We start from the raw sequence: 22,890 nt of genomic DNA on the forward strand, positions 1-22,890 counted from the left end.
TCACTATGTGCAGCCACATACACAAACACTAACATTACTGCAGTGTCATGACAATGAATATACATTACCTCCAGCCAGGACATGTGTATTCAGAATCCTGACCACTTCTCTGCACTTCTCTGTGATTTACAGGACAGCACAGCGAGATCTCACTGTAAATGACAGCTTCTTCGTAATCTCGCAAGACTACGCCTGCTGTGCCGTAAATCAGAGCTACTTTAAGCGCTGTGCTCGGGGAAGCCCTTGATGTTTCTGTCCATATATGGACAGTGACATCAGTGGCTACTCCTTAAGCGGAATCCCTGTTGCCCATGATCTGGCTGGGGATTCCGCTCCTAGAGGAAACCCCTGAGGTCACTGTCCATATATGGACATTGACGTCAGGGGCTCCTCCTAGAGCGGAATCCCCGGCCAGAGTTGGCAACCGGGATTCCGCTCAAGTAGTAGTCACTGTCCATATAGGGACAGTGACACCAGGGCTTCCCTCTAGGAGCGGAATCCCTCGGCCTATGCTATGGCTGGGGATTCCACTCCTAGAAGGAGTCCCAATGGTGCTATCGACAGGGGAGGGGGCTCTGTGGCACTACCAGGAATGGGGGGACACTGTGGCAGTATGTACATGGGCACTGTGTCAATATCTACAAGGGCACTGGCACTATGGGCAACTAAGGGGGCATTATTCTGTATTGGGGCATTATGCTGTATGGGGGCATTTGGGCATTATACTGCATGGGGGGCCTCTGTGTTGGCTTTATATTGTATAGTGGCAGCTAGAGGGCGTTATACTGTGTGGGGGCAGCTATTTGGTATTATACTGTGTGGGAGGCACTATGGAAGCCTTATACTTATACTGTGTGGGCTGAACCAGGTGTGTATGGGCGGGGATTGGGTGGTATTAGAGTGGCTTAAAAGGAAAAAAATTGCTGCAACGCGCTGCATCGGTTGTCTCTCTTCGTGATACTTGAAAGTTGGGAGGTATGGTCTGGATGGGTCCATAGTTCACTATACTTTTTCATCACTTGGCAAAATACGGAAGGAGGCTCCTGAGACCGGAATCTGTGACACACGGGGAAGGAGGGGTATGCGACTGCAGGATCAGATGACACGTTATAATTGTAATCTGTATCCATGGAGACACATGGGTCCGCATAGGAGCTGTATAACTATATAACGGCAAGACTTGTAATAAAGACTATTTGCAAAAATGCTTTTAGTTTTTTGTTGATTTTACATAAACCAGAGCAATGTTTTTTTTAAAATAAAATTATACATAAGGTTAAAAAGTCTTCGGTCATGTGACCTTCAACCGCTGTCACTATTTCCGTTCTTTACCATGACTGATCAGGCCCTGCTGCCAATAAAGTTATTCAAAGCCGCGCGTTGATACCCGCTACCCGTGAGCCTTTGCACTGCCCATCACGTGATGCGGGTCACTGCGAGTGCGCCAGGCTGCATGCTCACTCTACTTCCGGTTCCGGTCTGACGTTTAGTCTCCGTTAGTCCCGGTGCTGTAATCACAGCAAACGAGGGAGGAAGCCACATTCGGGAAGCGGGTGAGTCACTGAGTGATGGAGGCCACAAGAGGGCGGTAACGGGGAGTAACTCATATCCGGAAGATAGCCCTAGGCCGCAGAATCCCCGGACTGGAGTACGCGCTGCCACGGGTAACCCACGTAGACGTCTTAGAAGTGGTCTTAAAGTCTCTGCGTGGGACTATAGCGCTACATGTCAGTGAATTGTACAGGTTGTGACGCTGTTGACAGAAACTTAGACTGCTCTAGTAAAGTTTTGGTGGCAGAGACCAGTCCTTAGCTGTATGCTGCCTGGTGCCGGCTGGTTGTCACACACCCATGCGCTGGTCTCGGGTATGGATACAGTTATGAGATTTCAGTGGTCCAAAAAATAACCCCTAACCCTGCCCAAATAATGTGGATGTAAGCAAAGGGCTCTATAAATAAAGTTTTCTTTGTTTAAATGTGCGAAAAATGTCAAAATCGAATATACTTTAAGATTCTCTGCAGTTTCTGCGCCGCTGATCCCTCTTCCCTGGTCCATGTTCCTTCCTGTATCCGATAATGTTACATGGGCAGGGATTAGATGCTCTGCGGCAGGTGTTGATTGGCTGCCACTGACACGCCATTGTGTACAGTATGTCAACCGGAAAGAACGTGCACTGGTGGAGATCAGCGGCGTGGAAATGGTGTTCAATAAGATGAGCAACTATTTTCTTAAATTTTTAATTTTAATACCCCCATATATAAAGGATTTTTCCATCCATATGAAGTAATTACATCTAATCAGGATGTACCATCACTATCAAGGAATGGGGTCCAACTTCGGTGGTCTTCACTGACCCCAAGAACAAGGGGTGTCATTGTAGGTAGAGTTCAGTGCTCTCTGCTCCAGACCCTGTCCTATAAAACTGAATTAAGAGAATTTTTTTTTGTCCTTTCCCTTTTATGTTTCCTTCGTGGGGATCAGTCATATTATTATTTTCCAGGCTAACAAGTAAAGGCAACTTATATCCCCTATGGCTTCCTTATATACTCTGCAGTTTTGGCCCCTGATTTCTGGGGCCGCAGCGTTTGGTAACATGCGCTTGCCTGTGTATAAATGAATTTGGGGTTGCCCGATCTATATATACACAGTCGAGTCACATTATTGTGACCACCTCCTGCTTTCAACGGCGGCAGTGTTTCTCCGTTTGTGAACTGTCCGCGCGCTGCTGTGGTGACAGTGTATCGTGAGTGGACAAATGGCACCATTGGGAATAACGGACGTGGAAACTGCGGAGCACCACGTGCCATTGTTGAGAGGTGAACGTCGGCTACGAAGGTGTGCGAGGGACGAACGACACGCTACAGTGGAGCAGCTCACCGGGAAAATCAGCCAGGGGGCGACCAGACGTGTGTCTAATACAACAGTTCCTCGAACCCGACTGCGTATGGGGCTCCGAAGCCGACGGATGGTCACTGCTCCTCTGTAACAAAGGTGCATGGGAAAAAAAGACTTCAATTTGCACGGCAGTATCGGGATTGGACCACCGATGATTGGTAAAGGGTTGTTTTCTCCGATGAGTTCCGTTTTCTGCTTCATGGAACGGATGGACGTCGGCGTGTCGGGCGAGAAACATCAGAGAACAAACACCCGGCAGTCATTGCTGGAAGAACACGAGCCGGTGGCGGCAGCGTTATGGTCGGGGGATTATTTCCTGGCATTCTCTGGGCCACTCATCCATGTGGAAGGCTCTGAAGTGATTTAGATATGAATCCATCGTTACAGATCACATCCACCATACATGCTGATTGTCTTCCCTGGGGCAGAGGGAATCTTCCAGCGAGACAATGCGACATGTCACACGACTATAAATGCCCGACAGTGGTTGGTAGAGCACGACCGAGACCTCCAAGTACTTCCCTGGCCCCCTATTTCTCCAGACTTGAACCCAATTGGGCATCAGTGGGACCACGATCGTCTTGTTCGCTCTATGGATTCCCCCCCCCCCCACGCACCCTCCAGTAAATGTGGGGGGCACTGCAGTCAGCGAGGCTCCCGATACCGGAGACCACCGACCAGCACCTAATTGATCACCCCCAGCCCGTCCACTGCTGTCCGTGCTGCACACGCCGGTCACTCTGGATATTAGCTGCTGCTCATAATAATGGGACTCGACTCTGTATATAGATGACTATGACATGAAAAGGTGATGTTCTCAAGGTGCCGGCCTCTACCTATGGTGGAAGCGAGTGCTACTAAGTCAATGAGGGATGCAATTCAGTTGGCATCAATTCATTCAAAACCTCCCAAGATCTTCCCCCTAAAATAAAAAGTCCCTTTTTGTTGTCGTTTTCTCACCGACCAATCTGACCGGCACGGCAGGATAAAGCAACGGTACAACGTTTCAGGGGTTTTGTTGGTGGGTCCTATTCTGATTAAAGTTTCTGTCCCCTACAACATGCAGGAGTGGCATGGCGCTGATCTCAGCCTTGTCGTGTACATGAAAATATGATCTGCTGCAGGTCGGCCAAACTTCAACTTTGTTGCACCCGCTGCTTTCTCTCTCCGCACAGTGATAAAGACTCCTCAGTATCGTACGGTCGCCCAGCGCGCTACTGGAGTCTCTCCACGCCAATGTCTGTGGAACAGGAGAGAAACCGTGACATTTTCATTTAAAGAGGACCTGTCTATTTTTTTTATTTTTTTTTAAACCCCTTATTGCCGGCATCCTGCCGATTCCAGCGCGGTCTTTTTTTTTTTTTTTTTTTTTTTTTTTTTTTTTTTTACTGCCATTATACAATATATTGCAAACTCTGATCATCTTTGTATGATAACTGGCGGTTTTCTTTTATAGTGTCAGGCAAGGCTGTCGCTGACGGAGAGCAAACAAAAGGGAACCCTCTCTCTTTTACACCTCATTAATCTAAGGGGCTAAATAGACGGGATCCGTGATCTGTCAGTCACAGCCCCCACCCCATGGGTCATCACGTGGATCTAGTTACGGAGCATTTACAGCCCTTCTCTTAGAATAGATGCCACTGTGCTGCACTACTGGATCATACACATGATAAATAATATACTTATAGGAGTTCCGTCTGTTTATGTTCCAGCTGCGGGATAAGAACGTCATCCACCCTGTAAACATGTCTCTTTCAAGACGGGAACTCGATGACCTAAAGCCATGGATAGAGAAAACTGTCAAGGGAGTACTGGGGTTCTCCGAGCCCACCGTAGTCACCGCTGCCCTGAACTGTGTGGGTAAGGGCATGGACAAGAAGAAGGCTGCAGGTAAGAACGTCCGATCATGACAGATGGATATGCGTTCATGTTTAATTATCATCTGATCGGTCTCAAGTCTACAAGACAGGGTGTATGGGGGTGCAAGGGTAGTAGTAGCACCCGAGGCTACTTCTCCTGTTCTCCAATATAGAGCCATAGCATTTTCCTGCAACTGCCACTAGGCGGACCTGATGGCTTGAATTAGAGTGGGTTCTGCCGGTCTCTGACACACACGATCGACTTAATATCGAGGACATCTAGAACTGACGGGTAGGCCGAAAGCGGGTATTGTGTGTGTCTGACACAGAGGATCGACCTAATATCGATCACATCTAAGTTATGAACTTACGACGTGATCGATATTAGATAGATCCTGTGTGTCAGACATGCAGGACCCACTCTCAACCGAGCCATGAGTAAGGACGAACTGACGGAAACGGCTGAGAGAACGATAAATCTTCTATTTATACAGGAGACCTAGAAGTTGTATCGTAAAAAGGGGAAAAAATCTATATAATAGTCAATTACAAAAGTACTTAAAGGGGATCTGTCACCAGTTTATTAACTCCTTAACGTTCCATGGCGAATATATTCGTCATGGAGCAGTGTTACTTAATGCTCCATGGCGAATATATACGTCATGGCGTCAAACCGTCACCGCGTCTTAGTGCACGGTGACAGAGCTGTGATGACGGCTGTAACAGACAGCTGACCATCACCGCTAGCCGTCCTGGGACCAATGAAAGCAGTCCTGGGTCGGCGATCGCTCTGATTGAAACGTGAAAATTCACGGACCAATGAGAGCAATGTCGCTTCTGGACGTACTATTAGGTCATGATGAGCGCGTTGGTTCGTGCTCCATGACCTAATAGTATCTTGACGGGAGGAACGGCCATTCCAGCCCCCTACCGGTGCATACAGCAGATGTGACATCCGCTGTCTCATACAGCAGTTGCTGCAGCTCCTTCAGCAGGAACCGATCCTGGTGGTCCCCGCTGATTAACCTCTTAGAAGCCGCGTTCAATAGCGATCGCGGCTTCTTAGGGGTCAAAACGCCATCGACGTCCCGCGACACAATCGCGGGCACTGTTGGTTGCTATGGCAACCGGAGGCCTAACAATGGCCTACGGCTATGTCATCTACGGAAGCCTTGTGGGTAGCTGACCGCTCTAATGCGTAGTGCAGTGTATTAGAATTGCGATCAGGGGCTCCTGGCCTTCAAGTCCTCTAGTGGGACAAAAAAAGAAGTAAAAAAAAAAGTTGGAAAATAATAAAAGGAAAAATCCCCCTTTTTCCCTTATCAGTCCTTATTATTAAAAATAGTAATAAATAAACAAATAAAATATAAGTAATTGGTATCGCCGCGTCCGTAGCGGCCTGAACTACAAAAGTATTTCGTTATTTATCCCGCGCGGTGAACGCTGGAAAATAAAATAATAAACCGTACCAGAATCGCAATTGTTTAGTAATTTCACCCCTCAAAAAATGGAATAAAAAGAAATCAAAAAGTCGCATGTACCCAAAAAGGGTTCTGATCGAAACTACAGTTCGTTACGCAAAAAACAAGTCCTCGCACGGCTTTATTGATGGAAAAATAAAAAAGTTCTCGCGATTAGAATAAGGTAACACAAAAAGTAAATGATTTTTTTATAAAAAGTATTTTTATTGTGCAAACGCCATAAGACATAAAAAAACTATAAACATCTGGTATCGCCGTCATCGTATCGCCACGCAGAATAAAGTGAATATGTCATTTATAGCGCACGGTCAACGATGTAAAAAAAGGAATAAAAAACAAGAGTAGAATTGCTGCTTTTTTTTTTAGTAACAACTTTTAAAATAATTAAAACTGATTAAAAAGTCACAGGCACCCCATGAAAACTACAATGAATTCCTCAAGGGGTCTGGTTTCCAAAATGGGGTCACTTTTAAGGGGGTTCCCCTGTACTGGTACCTCAGAAGCAACGCAAATGCGACATGGCGCCCTGAAACCAATCCAGCAAAATCGACATGCCAAATGGCGCTCCTTCCTTTCTGAGCCCTGCCGTTTGTCCAACCAGCAGTTTATGACCCCACGTGGGGTATTGCCGTAATCGGGAGAAATTGCTTTTCAAATGTTGGGGTGCTTTTGTCTCCTTTATTCCTTGTAAAAATTAAAAATGTCTACCTTTTTATAGGAAAAATGTGATTTTTCAATTGCACAGCCTAATTCCACAAAATGCAGCAAAACCCCTGTGGGGTCTAAATGTTCACTATACCCCTCAATAAATTCCTTGAGGGGTGTAGTTTGCCAAATGGGGTCACTTTTGGGGTGTTCTGTCTTAAAACCTGACATGGTGCCTAAAATATAATAAAAAGGAGGCCTCAAAATCCTCTCGGTGCTCCTGGGCTTCGGAGGCCGGTGCTTCAGTCCTTTATCACACTACGGCCACATGTGGGATATTTCTAAAAACGGAAGAATCTGGGCAATAGATATTGATTTGCGTTTCTCTCGTAAAACCCGCTGTTTTACAGGAAAAAAAAAAGGAATAAAAAGGATTTTTTGTATAAAAAAATGAAATTTGTAAATTTCACCTCTACTTTGCTTTCAATTCCCGTGAAACGCCTAAAGGGTTAATAAATGCTGTTTTGAGTACTTTGAGGGGTCCAGTTTTTAAAATGGGGTATTTTCTGGGGCTCTCTAATATATAGGCCCCTCAAAGCCTCTTCAGAACTGAACTGGTACCTAAAAAAAAAAAAAGAGGCTTTTGACATTTATTTCGAAGTGTTAGAAATTGCTGCTTATGTTCTAAGCCTTGTAAGGTCCTAGAAAAAGAAAAATGTTCAAAAAATGATGCCAACATAAAGTAGATGTATGGGATATGTGAACTAGTAACTATTTTGTGTGGTATTCTGATTTGTCTTACAAGCAGATGCATTTAAAATCAGAAAAATTTTATTTTGTTTTCAAAACTTTCTCAATTCTGCTATTTTTCACAAATAAACACTGAATATCTCGTCCAAATTTTTACCACTAACATAAAGACCAATGTGTCACCAGAAAACAGTCTCCGAATCGTTTGGATAGGTATAAGCATTCCAGAGTTATTCGCGCATAAAGTGACACGTGAGAATTGAAAAATGGGCTCGGAGCCTTAAGGCTAAAACTAGGCTGTGTCATTAAGGGGTTAATTCCATATCTTTGCTGCTGATAACCAGTGTGTTTTTTTTGTTTTTTTTTTAAACGTTTGGTATTTTGAAAGTTGTGAGCATTTTTCTAAATATGCTAATGTGACTAATATTCAAATAGGAAGTGAATTTTTCTTTTCACTCTGAGCGGAGTAATGTCTGTATGATGCTGTCCAATCAGCATACAGCCCCCCCCCCTTCCCTGTCCAGCAACATAGTGTGGAATTATAGTATACTACTTCCGTTCCCGACACTGTATTCAACAGCTGCGACCCTGGTGCCATATGAAAGATTAGAATCTCCTCTTTCATATGACCTCAGAACCGCTGTTCTAGGTCATCCACAGCCCGAGATATGACTGTTTTAAGTGGTCCCCCCCTTCCCTCCAGCCTCAGTCTCTCACACTGTGTGAAGCAGCTTGATGCTGATTGGACAGCGTCAGAGGCTGAGGAGGCTCCACCTCAGGAGAATCGCTGCTGTTTCCTCCCACTTGTCTAGTATAGGCTCATTTACATATTTAGAAAAAAGCTCATAACTCCTAAAATAATGATTATATTGGGACACAATTTTCACTAGCATTATCAGTGTAACCGCGCCTATTAGATTAGCTACGTGATTGGGTGTTACTAAACTAGTGACAGATCCTCTTTAAACACATTACTCCCCCTAGTGGTGGCTGCAGGCAGTTACATTTTATGTACTGTGTAAAGGCGCGCAGGGGATTTATAGCTGTATGGGAGAGATGCTTTTCATGTATTCGTGTCAGCTTGGTGTAAATACGTTGATAAGTATGGCGTTCAGACTGAGCGCCACATCTATGAAGCGCCTGTTCATACACATACAAGATGTGTAATAGAAGTATTGAAAGTTAAAAAAACCCATAAATGTCGGATAGGTGCGGGTTCAACAATTTGGAGAAAGGGGGACAACCCCCCTCCCCCCGTGTAGCCTATGTTGGCATCCAGCTGGAGAATGAATGGCCGTCCATGTTCGCTGCTCTCTCCCTTATGGGTGCAGCTGCCTCTCCAGCCAGGATGGGGATTGGCGGGGCCACCCCCCGTTCTCCACATGGGTGCAGGTCTATCCTCTAGGGCGCACACTTATCAGACCTTATTCTCATAAGGTCCCCATATCTCTAGGACATTGTCCACTGACCATAATCTGATCACAGGTTGTCCCGCGGCTGGCGATCCCATCGATTAGCAGGGATTAATACATTGATGGATGTGGCATCGGTGCGAAGTCATTGAGTACTTTTGTTTTCTGTATAACAATTAATTCATAGTTCACGTTGCTGTTTTCCTGCAGATCATCTGAAGCCTTTTCTAGATGACTCCACGCTGCGTTTTGTTGACAAGCTTTATGATGCTGTCAGGGAAAGTCGGGGCTCCCGGCACTCCAGATCCAGCAGCGATAAAAGCAGAAAGCGAGAAATTAAGGTGAGAGCCTTCTCGGGTGAATTCTAGGTGGGAGTTTGAAATAAACATGCTTGAGCATCTTTTATTAGAACTTCACACTGTTCCTCTGTTACTCCTCCTGGAAATGTGAAATAATTTGGAAACACCCAGTTGTCAATCACCTTGTCAATAGTGTTTTTCTGCACTCTGACATGGATGGCCTGAGTCCGCGAGAGCAGTTCTCAATTCTAATTCGTAGAAGGGACCCCTAACGGTGTACCCCCTTCTCTACAGCGGCCATGTGCCCTAATAGGGTTTAATGACTGGGGTCATCTTTAGGAGATAACGTGTTTCAATCTTAATAACTAGCGGTGACTACAACTTCTTCATATTTTATTCTGAGTATCTCTGCTCTACCTGAAACATGTGCTTCACTTTTTAGGAAGTGTTTGGGGATGATCCGGAACTTGCCAAGGAATCTTCTCATTCAAAGAAAAAGCGAGTACCACGCTTTGAAGAAGTAGAGGAACCAGAAGTGATCCCCGGCCCCCCGACTGAGAGCCCAGGCATGCTGACCAAGCTGCAGGTAGGTCTTCTGGATTCAGTCTGATCTGAAGACTGCCGGTAATGAAACTTTAAAAAAAAAAAATTGCTTTTTCGTATAGTTTTTTTGGGGTGTTCCGAGCACTCAAACCCCCCACTGATTGCTAAAACGAATCGGCAAAAGCGCTCAAGTGAGCGCTGTGCCGCTTTGTTTCTGATAGTCTTTCCTTGGAGCGGTGTATGGGCTCAATAGAAAGTCTGAGCCCGCGCAGTGCTCACCCGAGCTTTGTCTTAGTGATTAGTGGGGGGGGGGGGGGGGTGTCTGTGCTCGGACCACCACCAATTAAAACTTCTGAAATGTTACTATGACATGTCAAAAGTTAGTTACCCTTTTACGTTTGTATTCCAAGTGTTTTCTGTGTCCAGTCTTTGTAGAACATAAAGGAACGTGCTATGTCTTTGTTGCAGATTAAGCAGATGATGGAAGCCGCGACCCGGCAGATAGAGGAGAGGAAGAAACAGCTGAGCTTCGTCAGCCCGCCCGCGGTGGTACGGTATACAACACCTATGATCCTGCACTTCATAAAAAAATAAAAAAAATTGTTTCTCATAGTTACCACCTAATGATTTATTTTTTCCCCCGAGGGTTCTCCACCTATTCACTGTAACTGTGGTTCCACCTGTTCACCTACTACTTATTTATGGTGGTGGTGTTTAGGGGGTGTTATCTGTTTTGTTTCTGCTTGTTTTACTTCTGCATTGATGGGACACCTATAGATTCCTTTCATCATAAGCTGCGTCTGAGTCTTAAAGTGGATCATAAAATAATTGACAATTATCACCTAGCCGCAGGATAGGTGATAATTCTCTAATCGCTGCGAGCCATGCCATTGCAAGAATGTGGGCCCCGAACCCCCGTTCCTCCTCACTACTCGACTGCAGTGCGTAGGACGTTTAATAGAGCGGCAGTCCAGAATGCAAAGTCTATCGGAATGATGGAAACTGCGCTCATCTGTTTCCGTGATTCCCAAAGACATTGAAGCAAGCGGCAGCGCGCATGCTCGACCACCGCTCCATGCAAGCCCCTATCTGTGGGGAGTGCAGTGAGGAGGAACGGAGAGCCCCACTCTCGTGATCGCTGGGGCCCACGGCGTCATCCCTTTATAAAGAGTATCTCTATCGCTCATGTTGTAAAGTACGTTCTGTATTCTAATTATGGGTCGACAGACACCTCGTGGTCACGGCCACAACCCTATTGTGCCGCAAGACATGCAAAACCGCGTGGTGCCTCTCAGCAAATTGGACCGATATTAGATTATAGCTTGCGCTTTTGAACAGACATCATTCAACTCGTACAATAACTCCCGCTGCATCGCTTTATAAAGAATAGATTCCCTTATCATGGAGACTTGATGCCGGGAAGCTCTCTAGAATATGTTTTTTTATTTGCTACCCTCATAGAAGGAAGTGTAGTAGAGGTGACCGCTCCACATTAACGTATTGGTCCATGTGATCAGGTAGATATTGAGTATCCGGAATCCCAGGCTCATCCTGTCCCGATAGTAGATTGTTACCATTGTCTTATTATCTGTCCCTTACCCCACAGCCGAAAGTTTCTTCCGCACAGTCCGACCGTTCCGTCATTGGGAACACAATCCAGCCTTCCCAAGCCGCCACTTTCATGAACGATGCCATTGAAAAGGCCAGGAAAGCGGCTGAACTGCAAGCAAGAATTCAAGCACAACTCGCTATGAAGCCCGGTCTGATTGGAGTTACAAACATGGTCGGTTTGGCCAACCTTCATGCCATGGGAATCGCCCCTCCGTGAGTACAAGCAACTAGGACCATCTTTCTAGTCATGGTCTCAAAACTTTATCCCATTTCCTATTCGGTTTTGTCTTGGCGCATCATGTTCTAACCTGTCGCTGAAGTTTGTTGCTTTGCCCCCAAAGAGAAGTACTTCAAGTTGTTGTCTGGTTTCAGCAAATTTCTGATATTTTTTTGTTTTCAATGTATCCAATTTTCCAATATACTTTATATTCATTCCTCACAATTTTCAAGATCTCTGCTTGCTGTTATACAGTAGGATTTGTTTACTTCCAGTGGGTAAAATTATGTCCTGGTCATGTGATTGACACACAGGTACACGGCTCGTTACAGTATGTGTATCTGACGATCCCGGCACCTTTGTGTTGATCACATGACCATGTAACGATCGCAGCACCTGTGTGTCCATCACATGACCGTGTAATGATCGCAGCACCTGTGTGTCCATTACATGACCATGTAACGATCGCAGCACCTGTGTGTCCATCACATGACCGTGTAACGATCGCAGCACCTGTGTGTCCATCACATGACCGTGTAACGATCGCAGCACCTGTGTGCCCATCACATGACCGTGTAATGATTGCAGCACGTGTGTGTCCATCACATGACCGTGTAATGATCGCAGCACGTGTGTCCATCATATGACCATGTAATGATCGCAGCACCTGTGTGTCCATTACATGACCATGTAACGATCGCAGCACCTGTGTCCATCACATGACCGTGTAACGATCGCAGCACCTGTGTGTCCATCACATGACCGTGTAACGATCGCAGCACCTGTGTGTCCATCACATGACCGTGTAACGATCGCAGCACCTGTGTGTCCATCACATGACCGTGTAACGATCGCAGCACCTGTGTGTCCATCACATGACCATGTAACGATCGCAGCACGTGTGTGTCCATCACATGAACGTGTAACGATCGCAGCACCTGTGTGTCCATCACATGACCGTGTAACGATCGCAGCACCTGTGTGTCCATCACATGACCATGTAACGATCGCAGCACGTGTGTGTCCATCACATGAACGTGTAACGATCGCAGCACGTGTGTGTCCATCACATGACCGTGTAACGATCGCAGCACCTGTGTGTCCATCACATGACCTTGTAACGATCGCAGCACCTGTGTGCCCATCACGTGACCGTGTAACGATCGCAGCACTTGTGTCTATCACATGACCATGGACAGAATTTTGTCCACTGGAAGTAAACAATGAATGTTCCTACTGAATAACAACAAGCAGAGATCTTACGATCTGTGAGAAATTAATACAGAAAGTATATTGGAATATCGTATGCCTTTTAATTATACAAAAAAATAACATTAATTTGCTGAAACCGGACAATTCCTTTAAGATTAGTTTGCGCTGATCTATTTTTGGTTTTATTCATTGGCATCCACTTAGTGATGACCAATGACACCTTTGGTACAGTGGACTGTCACTTGTAGGTTAAAGGGAACCCCCATTAGTTTCACAAAGATCGTGGCCGCATGTTCGTGATCATCTGTTATCAATAATTACTGACTTTGATTAGATCTGTGGGGGGGGGGGCTGATGTTTGTACCCCCTGCACCCTTCTATTTTGCAGTAGTTTGGCATCTTCTTGTATTAGTGGTCACTATATTTCAGCACTGGGTACTTACCTAATGGTCATTGTTCCTTGTTATTAGGAAAGTAGAGCTGAAGGACCAGTCAAAACCCACCCCTCTTATCCTGGATGACCAGGGTCGCACTGTAGATGCCACAGGGAAGGAGATCGAGCTGACCCATCGTATGCCCACGCTAAAAGCCAACATCCGAGCCGTGAAAAGGGAGCAGTTCAAGCAACAGCTGAAGGAAAAACCGTCTGATGACTTGGAGTCCAACGTTTTCTTTGACCCTCGCGTGTCCATCGCGTCCGCACAACGGACAAAACGTTCCTTCAAGTTCCACGATAAAGGAAAATTTGAGAAAATTGCCCAGCGATTAAGGACAAAGGTGCCCCTTTAATTTTTCTTATGGGGGGGGAGGGGGGTTTGGTTGTGATTTTTATACTAATCTAGTTCTTTGTGTCACTGGACAGGCTCAACTAGAGAAACTACAAGCTGAAATATCACAAGCGGCCAAGAAAACCGGTATCCAGACAACCACCCGCCTGGCACTGATCGCCCCCAAGAAAGAGATCAGGGAAGGAGAGATACCAGATATTGAGTGGTGGGACTCGTTCATTCTCCCCAATGGAATTGAACTGTGAGTGCGGTTTAGTCTGACTGTCAATGTTAATCTCTTAAGTGACATCCACCTCCAATCTGATAACATGGGAATTGTGTTTCTACATCCAGAAAAGCAAAATCCTTAGCCGTGCGGGAAGAATTTCATGGAATCACTAATCTCGTGGAGCATCCAGCGCAAATCAGCCCGCCAGGTACATGTATCGTGCCGCTTATGTCTTCCCAACCTCTATGGTATATTGACCCTTTCCTTCCCACCCTCCAAAAGCCATGACTTTTTTTTTCTTTCTGTCGATATGGCCATATGAGAGCTTCTTTTTTGCGGGACGAGTTGTAGTTTATCACGGCGGCACCATTTACTGTACCATATAATGTAGTGGGAAACTGAAAAAAATAATTATTTATGGAATGGGGAAAAAAACAGCAATTCCTTCCCCTTGCAGTTAAAATTGACATGCTACCTGTATTCCGTTTTTCTATACCTGTTTCTAACCCCTTAGATGCCGCTGTCGCCAATGACCACGCCATCTAAGGGGTTAAAGAAGCAGGATCCCGCTTGTTACACTGAAGAGGGGCTTGTTACATACATGTGACAAGCTCGTTCTATATTCCACCCCCCACCCGACCTCCGCTGTATAATATGGCAGAAGTCGGGAGGGGGTTAACACTTCTGTAGATGCGTCATGAAGACCTCCGGCAGGGACACATTAGGTCTTGCGTATCTAAACTGTCTTTGATTTAAAAGAGTGGGTACTTCTAGCAACCAATCAGAGTTCACGGTTTGTTTCCAGTGCAATTTGAAAAATGAAAGCTGAATCCTGATTGGTTGCTAGAGATACGAAGATACGAGACGAGGGCACCTTGTCTTGGTCAGCTTTGTATTTTGAGTCCCACAGTTTCTCCTGCCGCCCCCAACTCTTTACAACATGGACTGAATGGGACCGCGCTGACCTTGTGTGCAAAGTCCTACAGAATAATCGCTTTTAAAGGGTGGTTCCTGCAGGACACCCCCCTATTAGGGCGTATGGATGTTAAAGTAGGATCCCTCGCTATCAAGGAGAGCTGCTGAGTATCCGCGACTGCCACTCTGCGCCCAGTCTGTCCCAGTTGCGGGGGGAAATAATGGCTGGATGCAACTTACCCCATTGATTACGGCTGTTCTCCCGGCTGGCTCTCTTATTAAAGGGGTTGTTTTTTTGAGACCAACCCATTTTAGTTTTTGTCTAAAGGGGTTCTCCAGTTCCTAAAATCATTCTCTAAAGATAATTGCTTACCTTTTTTGGTGCCGTTTTGCAGTTTTTCCCGACACGTTCCACTTTCTGTGACCGGGCAGTTCTGCTTTGGCGGCTTGTCAAATGCCCCTGTACTACATTTCCCGGATTGTAATACGTTTGCCATCTGGGGCAGCTCTGCACCCGACAAGACGACGCATGCGCGGAGAGAGACAGGGTTGAAGTCTGCCCATGACGTCCGCGCCGACCACTCAGACATTCGGGTAGGAAATTCATTTGATTTTTACATTCTCATTTTTGCTTTCGTTCTGTTTATTCAGTTGACAAAGATGCGCCGGTGACGCTTGGCATTTATCTGACTACAAAAGAGCAGAAAAAACTCCGACGTCAGACAAGGAGGGAAGGACAGAAAGAATTGCAGGAGAAAGTGCGATTAGGACTTATGCCTCCACCCGAACCTAAAGGTAGGTTTGGACTATCGGGGTCTAGGGTGGCTGTACAGACATTTTGGCCTGTGCTGCAATAATCACAATCTGACAGCCGAATTCTAATCCTAGTATAAAAAATAATGTAGAGCAATGTACAGTGTTTAAGGGGTAACTTCACTTTTAAAAAAACTTTTGACATGTCAGAAGTTTTGATTGGTGGAGGTCCAAGCACTGAGACCCCCACCGATTTGCTATAGCGAGGCTGCAGAAATGAGCGCTGTGCCGCTTCATTTCTGATCGGCTTTCCTCAGGCTCAATGGAAAGTCTGTGAGCCCGTACAGCGCTTACTCGGTTTTCCGAGGAAAGACGATCAGAAACACAGCGGCCCAGCGCTTCTGCCGCTTCGTTTTAGTGATCGGTGGAGGGGTCTCACTGCTCGGACCACCATCAAAACTTCTGACATTTCAAAAGTTTTTTTAAAAGTTTTAAGGCTGAATAACCAATTTTTTGGCTTCTAATCGCTCTTCCCAATTTTTTATTTTTTCAGTGCGAATATCCAATTTAATGCGTGTTTTGGGCACGGAGGCAATACAGGACCCTACAAAAGTAGAGGCGCATGTCAGGGCACAGATGGCAAAACGCCAGAAGTAAGTAATTGCGCAAAACCACAGTAAATGTACATCAATACACTGAGGATTCAAAGACCGTAGTATATGTTTGTGTGACGGCCATTAAAACAACGGCCGTGACACGGGTGCATGTATTTCAATATGATGTCCAATATTCTTCCGTTTTCACGGATCCCGCAATAGACTCAAGTCTATGAGGGATCCGTGAAAACGGACCTGCACGGGTGCAACTCTGACTTGAAAAACTTGTTTTTCACGTCCGAGTTTGCTCTCGTTTCTGTAATTCCGGCCTAATAGGCCACACGCAGTCGTTTGTTGTATGACACGGTCTTGTTTAGCTCTTGCATTAATGGGAATTTCGAGCCTTTTCATAAATGGAAATTAGGGTCTGCATTGTAACCCTCAGACTTGTACAATGACTATAGTAGCTCGGCCCGATTACCATTAGTATAATGGTTCGCCTGCCTGTGTATGACTTGAGCAGACGACTGGTTGTTGGGTGGGAACCTTTATGGGATGGGTTCTGAGGTTGTTATAAAGGTTGGCAGATGTTGCAGATCTGACGTGCATGTTTCTTGTGTTTTTTTACAGGGCTCATGAAGAGGCCAATGCAGCCAGAAAACTAACAGCAGAGCAGAGGAAGGAGAAGAAAGTAAAAAGATTAAAGGAAGATATTACACTAGGGGTCCACATAGCTGTATATAGGTAATATTGAGGTCATTTGTCTACGTCCCAGCATTGACTTACATTTCTGCTGCTTAGTTTTAGCGATCAGTGCTCCTACCCCCACCACTGTCACTGTGACATGGCAAGGTTTTTTTTTTTTTTTTTTGAAGCTTAGTTACACTTTATATTAAAGGGGTTGTTGTCCCATGCACGTCCATATTCCCTATTCGATCATATAGATGTCATAGACCCCCCCCCCACACACACACTTCCCTTTAAGCTGAGAAGCTCCCACCTCTCAGGCAAAGTGTGCTCTCACGCAGTCTGCCTAAGCTCCTCTTTAATGGTTGGGCAGAGCGCTCCTTCAATGCTTTGCCCGACCATAGAGGGAACTGAGTAGCTGTACATTTACAGCTGCTCTGTCCTCTTCACCCCCCTGCACTTTTCTATGATCAGTGCAGGGAGTGAACAGAAAACGAAATGTAGCACTTCCTGTTACAGCCTGGACAATAATGGAGCGTGGAAAGCTGAATAACCACTGGACCCCAGGTATGAAAGGTTAATCCCTTAACTGCCCTAGAACACCAGGGGAGACCTTCTGTAAAGAGGGATCCATTCTCTGTTCTACTTGGCACAACCTTGTTTTATATATGGTTGCCAGTCAATTTGGGTGTTCATTATGGTTGTTCTCAGCTTCCCCCAGCAATGTTAACCGAGGGTTCCTGCGACCTTAAGAGCAGGAACTGTCCTGATAGGACAGCTTCTGTAACCCTTTCACGGCTGAGGACATATGTAAGAAATTGCGACTTGTTTAAAGTCGGGGAGCAGGGAGCAGTTTTTATGGCACTATAAGGGTATGTGCACACTGCTTATTTCCGGCCGAAAAATCGGTAGCAGAACGCCTCCAAACAGCTGCCCATTGATTTCAATGGGAGATACGGCGTTCTGTTGTTTTTTGTTTTTTTTTTCATTGACTCTAGAAAAACATCACCAAAAACGGCCGCGAAAAACGCGAGTTGCTCAAAAAATGTCTGAAAATCGGGAGCGGTTTTCCCTCATAAGGCCTAGAAGGGTCTTATGTCAACTCCGTTAGTCGGGTGTCTCGGGCTTTGCTTTTTAGCCGCAAACATGTTATATATATTATATGAAATTTACTGTTTTAATACTAAATCTTGCACATTTCAGTATTCGTAATTTAACGAATCCTTCCAAAAAATTCAAGATCGAAGCCAATGCCAACCAGCTGTACCTGACAGGAGTCGTTGTATTACACAGAGATGCTAATGTGGTCGTAGTGGAAGGAGGTAAGAGTTACTCTGAACACTTTTATCTGGATGTTGTAATGGTATCTGAGGGTGGAGATCATACAGGAAGGTTTTCTGCAGACCAATAACTGTATTGTGTAGTGTTTGTAAGGTGAATATTCCATGGAAATGATCTGAAACAAGCCTAGAACACAGGGGTTAGTGTGTCCTGATCTGTTCCATTTTTGGCTGAGGGGCTGGGTCTTAGCCAAGGGTTGGGGTCTACCAATTTTTTTTTTTGTAATACTGCAGACAGGGCAGAGGGGAGGCTCCTGCTGCAGCCAGTTGTCTTACAGCCAGACACATGACTGAGAGGAGGAGGATGGGGACATGACTGAGCTCCTGGGGCACACAGAAGATTTCTTTATATATTTCTTAGTAGTAATTGTAATGTAAGACAAATGGGATCAAAGGAAAGGAGGAATTGCTGGGATCTTCCTTATTTTATATTTTTTTTCTGTGTGAATTTTCTATGTTTAGTATTCCTTTAACCTCTTGACGCACCAGGATGTGCCCGTACGTCCTGGTGTAGGGGTTGAAGTATGGAGCGGGCTCACGCGTTGAGCCCGCTCCATACGCTCTGGGCGTCAGCTGTGTAATACCGTGATCACCTCGCACTGACGGCCAGGAACAGAGAGAACTCTGATCCTGGCCTCTTAGATGCCGTGGTCAATGGCGACCGCAGCATCTAAGCTGTTAAGGGGGCGGCCCCCTACAACAGCCTATCGGCCGCCCCGCGATTCCATCTCGGGGTGCCAATGGTTGTCATATTAAAAGTAAAAAAATAAATAAATAAATCCCCTTTTTTCTATATTGTAAAAAAATAAACAAAATTGCTGAAGTCCGAACTATTACAATATTGTTATTAGCAGATTAATGTTAAGTTGTCGTTTTTAATGCACAGTGAAAAACGTACAAACAAAACCCCCCAAAAATAGGAGCAATTGCATATTTTTCCAATTTCATCGCACAAAAAAATTTCTTTGTTTCCCAGTACATTACATGGTACTTTATATGGTGCCAATAGTAACAACTCCGTCCGCAAAACAAATAATCCCTCACACCACTCTATTGATTAAAAAAAAATAAAAATGGTTATGGCTCTCGGAAACCGGGGAGTGAAAAACGGGGGGGAAAAAATGGCTTGGACTACAAGGGGTTAAATAATACATTTCTGGCTACCTTGCAGCCACCACTAGGGGGAGCTCACTACTATGGATTTAAAAAGCTCCAATTAAACTCCATACCAACTGTATTCATGGGAAAAGCCATCAATTTGTTATTAGTGGGAGCCCCCTGGGGTTCCACCCCACCAGCAGATAAAAGCCATGTTGCTTTACTTCAATACCCCCCACGTCCACACACACTGACGGTGCTGTGTCTTTTAATTCTTACCAGGATGTGGCCCCTGGCCACCACCGATATGCAAATTAGGGTGCCTTTGGACTTGATGGTCACATGGTGCATCTTGGCCAATAAGGCCTGATTTGTTTATCGTGGATGTGAGTGCTCCCCAATCATAGGTGCACTTTAAAACTTGGTCATAGGGGCCTCCATCCCCCACTGCTGCATTTGGAGTCTCCTTTTACAGCACGTTCCTCATAATGCTGATCTGACAAATGCATAACTTACGTAAACCGGTAAAACCAGCGTCCTCGAGGAGACTCTTCTCTCCACCGGCAAATAGGATTCCAGATGAAGACTAATGTATCACGGTCTTCTGACATTAACCCTTTCTGAGTCACTAACATTTGGGACGGTGATCTTTACTGTAGTTTTGCTTTTTTATTTTAAAGGACCCAAAGCACAGAAGAAATTTAAACGTCTGATGCTCAGCCGAATAAAATGGGACGAACAAACGTCAAATACCAAGGCAGGCGGTAAGTGTTTGGAGGAGATTAGTTGCTATTAGTATAGGTAAATGATATACAGACACATTGGGGTGAGGGAAGGTGCAAACTATTTAATTGAGGTCAATAAATAATGGACAACAATCAGGGACTTGTGCAATAATATACGTACTCCTGTCTATTTAAAGGGATGGTGTTGCCAGAAAAACATGTTTTTTTTTTAAAAATTAAACATTTAGTGTGTGGGTGATTAAACATTGTTCAAATTTTTTTTATTTTTTTGCACGAGTCCATGTAATATTATAAATTATTTCTAATTTATAATACTACCCATTTTTGGTCACTAGATGGAGCTGTTCCCAAAATTGCAGCATTGCAACATTGGGTTAAAAGCCCTCGCTCTAGTGAGCTCTCAGCATCCCCCCCTCCTTTATCCTGACTAGTGCCGGGATAAACGAGGGGTTTGAAAGGTTTAACCTCCTACACTGTGTGTCGCCATTTTTTGAGGTAACCCACAGTGTAGTAGGTTTACATACAGTAGTAAACACACACAAACACTAACATACATTGAAATCTCTTACCTGCTCCTGCCGCCGCGGCTCCCTCCGGCCCGTCCGCTCCCTTTGCTGCCGCTGTTCCATGTGCACAAGTCCGGAAGCCGCGACCGGAAGTAGTAATATTACTGTCCGGCCGCGACTTCCGGTCCACAGGAAAATGGCGCCGGACGGCGCCAATTTCGAATAGGACTGTGTGGGAGCGGCGCATGCGCAGTTCCCACACAGACGCCGTACACGGCAGTCAATGGGACGGGAGCCGTTCGCAGTCCCTATGGGACTGTGGCTGCCGTATTCCATGTCTGTGTGTGTCGTTAATCGACACACACAGAAATGGAACAAAAAATGGCAGCCCCCATAGGGAAGAAAAAGTGTAAAAATAAGAAACAGTAAAACACAAACACACAAATGAAAATAAACGTTTTTATTAAAGCACTAACATCTTTAACATATAAAAAAATTATTTGTGATGACACTGTTCCTTTAACGCTTATTTAAACTCCTGTCGTCACTTGGCCATAGACATTAGATGTATGTCGACCGATCCCACCGCTTCCGGCGGGACTGGCCGACCATGTAATATCTGGCAGCGGCTTTCTCCCTATTGAAAGCACATGCATGCTCAGCCGAGCCGAGTGTGTATGGGGTAGTCATGAGGAATAGCTGTCGGCCGAGTGACCGCTATCTAAAGTGTATGGCCAGCTTAGCAGTGAATCCTCGTCACGAGCAGCAGGACGTTGCCGAATAAGGAAGACCGTAGTCGTCCAGCTGATCGTGCAGGCTTCGCAAGTGTGCTCGTGCAATCAGGAGCAGGGCAATAGTTGTAACACAAGGCCGCAGCCCGCTGTAACGGCGGAGATCAGAAAAACGTCTTATATCGCCGTTAACGCCTTATATGCCGCAATCAACGCTGATCGCGGCATTCAAAGTGAGGATGGAACCCTTTTTGATCGTGTCAGAGGTTTCAAACCGCTACATTGAGCAAAAAAAAAAAAGTTACGAGTGCTCGGATGCAAAGTGGAAAAATCAAGACATTGTTCTGGTCCTCAAGGCCAAAGTTGGCATGGTACGTAAGGGGTTAATCTATGGATTTTATTGTTCCCCGGAAAGCTTATAATTTTTGCCAGGCGTGGCACTGTGTATACACGTTAAATGAACACTCCAGACAAAAGTGATACACTGTGCTATGCCTAGTGCAGAGCTGGAGGGGGCGGAGCATGACACAGGTTTTTTTCTTTTTGGTGGTGTTTGAAGCCCTACATTATGTAATCTTGTATCTCATCAGTAATCTGTTGTGCTGTGTCCTGACTATGATTGAGTTAATCGGCATAAGATCTAGAATGAGCTTTTTCCCTTACAGGTGACAATGATTCAGATGAAGAAACTGTAAAAAAGTCCAACAAGTGCACTTTAGTGTGGGAGGTGAGTCCCGGATTATTGATTAGATTTCTCCCTAGTAATAAAAAATGTACCAAATGGGATAGAATGTGGCACATTTACTACTGGAACATACTAGACTGGCACCATCTGAGTGGTGCGATTTTATATATGGCGGTTGTGTGGTACACTCTGTATGACTGCATAACTGGGCTGTTTGGCCACTGTATAATAGGTCATACTGGTAGCTGAATACAAGTTTTAACTACTTAAAGCAGACCTATCACTAGGTGATATAAATTGAACTGGTTATCTGACCTGAATAGCGCGTTCTTCCTGATTCCATCGTTGTTTTTCTTTTTTTCATGGACCCTCCCGTTCCAGAGATATGGCTCCTTCAATGCTAATTTGCTGTAGTTGGTCAACAGGGTGTGAGCTACCCTTAAACTGCCTCATGCTGATTGGTCAGCATCAGAGGCAGGGAAGCTAGCTCCACCCTGTTGGCAAACTACAGCAAATTAGCATATAGGGAACCAACACAATATTGAGCCATATCTCTGGAACGGGAGGGTCCAGGAAAAAAAGAAAAACAGTTCTGGAATCAGGGAGACAGCGCTACGCAGGTCAGATAACCAGTTCTACTTATATGACCTAGTGAGAGGTCCCCTTTAACAAAAGAAAACGAAATAAAACTAATGATTCCTAATAAATAAAAATGATATATGTTTTTTTTTTATTTCAGGGAGAATGGTCATTCTGTAAACATCCAAAATGATATTTCCAACTCTGTACAATCTCTTTTTGGTGGAAAGTATCACCAAAAATAAACAGCACATTGAAATAAATGGGCTGTTCATATACGGCTCAGTTCACATCTGCGTCGGAGGCTCGGTTATTGGCCGCCGTTTTTGCGGAA

The 22,890-nt window shown here is 45.2% G+C and overlaps 1 protein-coding gene across 4 annotated transcripts in view; it reads left to right on the forward strand.

Moving 5' to 3' along the window:
* Window positions 1–22,890, forward strand: part of PRPF3 (pre-mRNA processing factor 3) — a 50,715-nt gene that overhangs the window by 25,799 nt on the left and 2,026 nt on the right. For 2 of the 4 annotated variants that reach the window (XM_075843385.1, XM_075843384.1), the window contains exons 16-29: window positions 4,608–4,785; window positions 9,253–9,383; window positions 9,784–9,927; window positions 10,353–10,433; window positions 11,491–11,708; window positions 13,395–13,701; window positions 13,787–13,953; window positions 14,046–14,128; window positions 15,487–15,630; window positions 16,142–16,241; window positions 16,815–16,928; window positions 18,075–18,193; window positions 19,990–20,073; window positions 21,958–22,019. In XM_075843385.1, coding sequence (XP_075699500.1) covers window positions 4,608–4,785; window positions 9,253–9,383; window positions 9,784–9,927; window positions 10,353–10,433; window positions 11,491–11,708; window positions 13,395–13,701; window positions 13,787–13,953; window positions 14,046–14,128; window positions 15,487–15,630; window positions 16,142–16,241; window positions 16,815–16,928; window positions 18,075–18,193; window positions 19,990–20,073; window positions 21,958–22,019 — 1,932 coding nt within the window. Of the gene's footprint in view, window positions 1–1,424; window positions 1,554–1,590; window positions 1,665–4,607; window positions 4,786–9,252; window positions 9,384–9,783; window positions 9,928–10,352; window positions 10,434–11,490; window positions 11,709–13,394; window positions 13,702–13,786; window positions 13,954–14,045; window positions 14,129–15,486; window positions 15,631–16,141; window positions 16,242–16,814; window positions 16,929–18,074; window positions 18,194–19,989; window positions 20,074–21,957; window positions 22,020–22,890 lie in introns of those variants that run through there. The other 2 variants (XM_075843386.1, XM_075843387.1) reach the window with 2 other exon arrangements.

Source organism: Rhinoderma darwinii, chromosome 12 (assembly GCF_050947455.1).
Source record: "Rhinoderma darwinii isolate aRhiDar2 chromosome 12, aRhiDar2.hap1, whole genome shotgun sequence".
NCBI lineage: Eukaryota > Metazoa > Chordata > Amphibia > Anura > Rhinodermatidae > Rhinoderma > Rhinoderma darwinii.